Genomic DNA, 3,593 nt, shown 5'->3' with positions numbered 1-3,593 from the left:
TTTTTATTGTTGTTGTTGAGAATATACACAAGAAAACCAGTTCGACAATTTCTACATGTATAATTCAATGAGATTCTTCAAGTTGTGCAACCATTCTCACCATCCTTTTCAGAGTGTTTTTCCACATGTAGATAAACACCTGAGCTTCCTTCCTATCTAACCTTGTGAGTTGCTGTTGTCACTTTGATCCCTTTCAGGTAGTTCTGAAAAGAGCATACTGGTCAAGGCAGATCATTGTTACTACTTAAGCTAAATCTATGCTTTAATTAATGATTCATTCCAGTGGATTGTTTTTAAGAGTATGTTGTCTATTTCTATTATTTGTGAATTTTCCAATACTATTATTGGATTCCAGTTTCATTTTGTTGTTGCTAGAAGAGATATTTTGTATGATTTCGATCTTTTTAAACTTATTAAGATTTATCTTTTGGGTTAACATATTGTCTGTTCTGGGGAATATTACATGTAGACTTGAAAAAAAAATGTGTATTCTATAGTTGTTGAGTGGAATGTTCTATATCTGTGTACAGTCTAATTGTTTTATACGATTTTTCAAATTTTCTATTTTCTTACTTATCTTCTGTCTAGTTGTTCAATCCATTATCTAAATTGGAGTGTTGAAGTCTGTTTCTCCTTTAAGTTCTGTCAATGTTTGCTTCATGTATATTGGGACTATGTTATTAATATATATATTTTTACAATTATAACATGGGTTAGATCTTTTATCAATATATGAGGATTCCAGTTCACATATGCACAAGTTTATTTCAAGCAAAACATATCTATGTGATCAGTAAATGACTTTCAGACACGTTTTCTCAGTAATACACTATGTTAGTTTCACTAAGGCATCTTTTTAAAAATAATAAAAGGTCCTGTCAAAACAATGGCTTCTGAGAGGATCTGCTAGGATGATTAAATTGAAGACAGAGAGGTCATCTAAGAAGGACATGATGACTGATTTGGGGGACTCCACAGGTATAAACTTGATAGATTTTCTGGAAGGACAAAAGATAATCATGGGGCTCATTATGAAAAACTTATTAGGAAATTGAAAACTGTGTAGGTGAGAAAGGGCTGGAAAGTTGTGCCAAGGAATTTTTTTCCATCACAAGGCTCATTCTTCAAGAATATCAAGGGCTGTCCTATGAGATTGTCATTGGGAAACTGTACTCTATTAACCCTACAACTCTCATCTTGCCTCTTCATATTTCTTTTTGTTCCCAAAATACAAATTTGGGATTTGAAACAATACTATTTTTACTTACTTTCATAAAATGCCCTTCTTTCTCTCTTGGAAAATTTTTAAAATTAAAGCCCATTTTGTCTTACTGTAATATAGCCACCCCAATTCTATTTTGGTTACTACTGGAATGTAATATCTCTTTCCATCCTCAAATGAATCTACTTTAGGAGTACTGTCTTCCGAATTTCTTGGTATAAATGAGTGAGCAACCCCAGCATTGTGTTCATTTGTTGAAACATTTCAATTGGTATTCCATCAATTCCTAGAGCCTTGTTTTTCACCAATTCCTTCAGAGTAGCTTGCACTTCTTCCTTCCTTATCATCACTTTTAAAAATCATATTCTATGCCCTGAAATGATTGAACATCGGTCAGTTCTGTTTGGTACAGTGACTGTATATTCCTTCTGCCTTCTTTTGATGCTTTGTGCATTTTTTAGTTCTTGCCTATAAAATCTTTCAAAATTGCAGATCAAAATTTAAACTTTTTTCTTCACTTCAATCACTTTGAGAAATTCTGGGTGTACTCTTTCTTTTTGATTTTCCACCTCCAGGTTTTTGCTTTTCCACTTCCAGGTTTTTGCTTATTTAATTCTTCATGCTATTCTGTTATAATTCTTTTCATTACAATTGGTTCTCTTGTGGCATCGCATATTTTATTTCTCATTTATGTTACTTGAATAGTCTCCTTTTTTACATTTGTCAGATGTTCCAATGGTTTTTCAATTTTAATAATACCTTAAAATTATCAACTTCTAGTATTGTTAATTCTTTTTTATTTTCTGTTTTCTCTTTTATTTTTTCTGCTCAAATCATTATTTTCTTTCTTCTGGTGACTCAAAGCTTTTTTTCCCTGATTGATGGAGACGTCAAGTTAAGGTATTACTTTTTGTTCTTTCTTCTTTTTTTTTTTTTAAATGTGCCTTTATTGCTATAAATTCTCCTCTAAGCATTGCCTTTTCTGTGTCTTAAGAATTTTGGTATGTTGTGTCTTTGTTCCTCTCATCAGCATTTGCTCTGCTTCTTTGTCCTTCCTTTTGAAGCCCTGCGTTCCAGGGCTGTCATCCACATCATTCTACTTGGTTTCTCAAGTCTCTGTTGTAGATAATCTGGATAGTGTATCTGCCTAGTCTGCCATGTTGGATCCACTCCTTCAGCATTTTAATTGGAAATTTTAATCAGCGTAGTGGCTACAAATGGGGCTGCTAATCTCACGGTCAGCAGTTGGAAACTACCAGCTGCTCCGCAGGAGAAAGATGAGGTTTTCTGCTTCAGTAAAGATTTACAGCCTCGGAAACCCTGTATAGGGTTGCTATGAGTCGGATCCGACTCCACGGCATATAACAGCAACAACATACTTATAATAAGAAAGGTATTACTTCTGCCATTTAGCTATAGTTTTTCTTGTGTTTACTACATGTTTTTGCTCCTTAATTCCTCCATCACTGCCTTTTTTTTTTTTTACTTAATTTATTATTTGTAGTATACCATTTAGATTCTTTTCTTGCTTTTTTCTGTATGTTATTGTTGTTAAGTGCCATCGAGTCGATTCCAACACATAGCAATCCTGTATTACTGTGTGCTCAAGCTTGGTCTTTTTAAAATTATCTTGATAGCTATAAGAAACATGTCCTGCCCAGGTTCTATGGTGACATTTCTGTATGCTTGTAAATTATGTTTGGTAGCACCATTTATATGGCTTCTCCTAACAACCAGAACAATTTCGTAGTTGTGCATTCAGGTTAATCATCAGGTGTAAGTGTATATGTGTGTGTGTGTGTAAATTATATATATAAAGTCTTGTCAGTTTGGGTCTGTAACCTGAAGGAAAAGTACTACTTTTAAATGTTATCCTATATATTCTTTAGCTAGAATTGTTGTTAAGTGCCTTGAAGTTGATTCCGACCCACAGCAACCCTTTATAGGGTTTCCAAGTAGCAGCTGGTGAGCTTGAATCGCAGACCTTGCAATTCAAACAGTTTCAGTCTGAGGCATTAACCCACAGTGCCACACCAGGGCTCATAAACTAGAATAACAAAGGTATAATCCCTAAAAAAGAGCAGTTTACGTCTCTGCCTGATAGTATGCAGTTAATACTATCTAATCTATTTTGGGGGAAAAAAATGTTTTTTCACAGTGATATTTTTCAACTTCTTTACGTATTTAATTTATACTTCTTTTTAATAAAAAGGTGGATAAGTAATTTACTTGGAGCATGGTGGCACTATATGATATGCAACAGTGTGAGAACCACAAGATCCTCTGTTGGAGTCTGCCAACAGTGAGCAAGATGAGGCTTTTTGCTCCTGCTAAGATTTAAAGCCTAGAATACCCTATACAGGGTCTTGAT

The 3,593-nt window shown here is 34.1% G+C and overlaps 1 protein-coding gene across 1 annotated transcript in view; it reads left to right on the top strand.

Annotated features, from left to right (window-relative positions):
- Positions 1-3,593, top strand: part of TMPRSS11D (transmembrane protease, serine 11D) — a 72,522-nt gene that overhangs the window by 54,377 nt on the left and 14,552 nt on the right. The window contains exon 5 of the mRNA XM_006873781.1: positions 3,435-3,442. Within this exon, the coding sequence (XP_006873843.1) occupies positions 3,435-3,442 (8 nt within the window). The remainder of the gene's footprint in view (positions 1-3,434; positions 3,443-3,593) is intronic.

The sequence above is a fragment of the Chrysochloris asiatica genome, unplaced genomic scaffold, assembly GCF_000296735.1.
Source record: "Chrysochloris asiatica unplaced genomic scaffold, ChrAsi1.0 scaffold00254, whole genome shotgun sequence".
Lineage (NCBI taxonomy): Eukaryota > Metazoa > Chordata > Mammalia > Afrosoricida > Chrysochloridae > Chrysochloris > Chrysochloris asiatica.
This window is presented reverse-complemented; position numbering and strand designations above follow the sequence as displayed.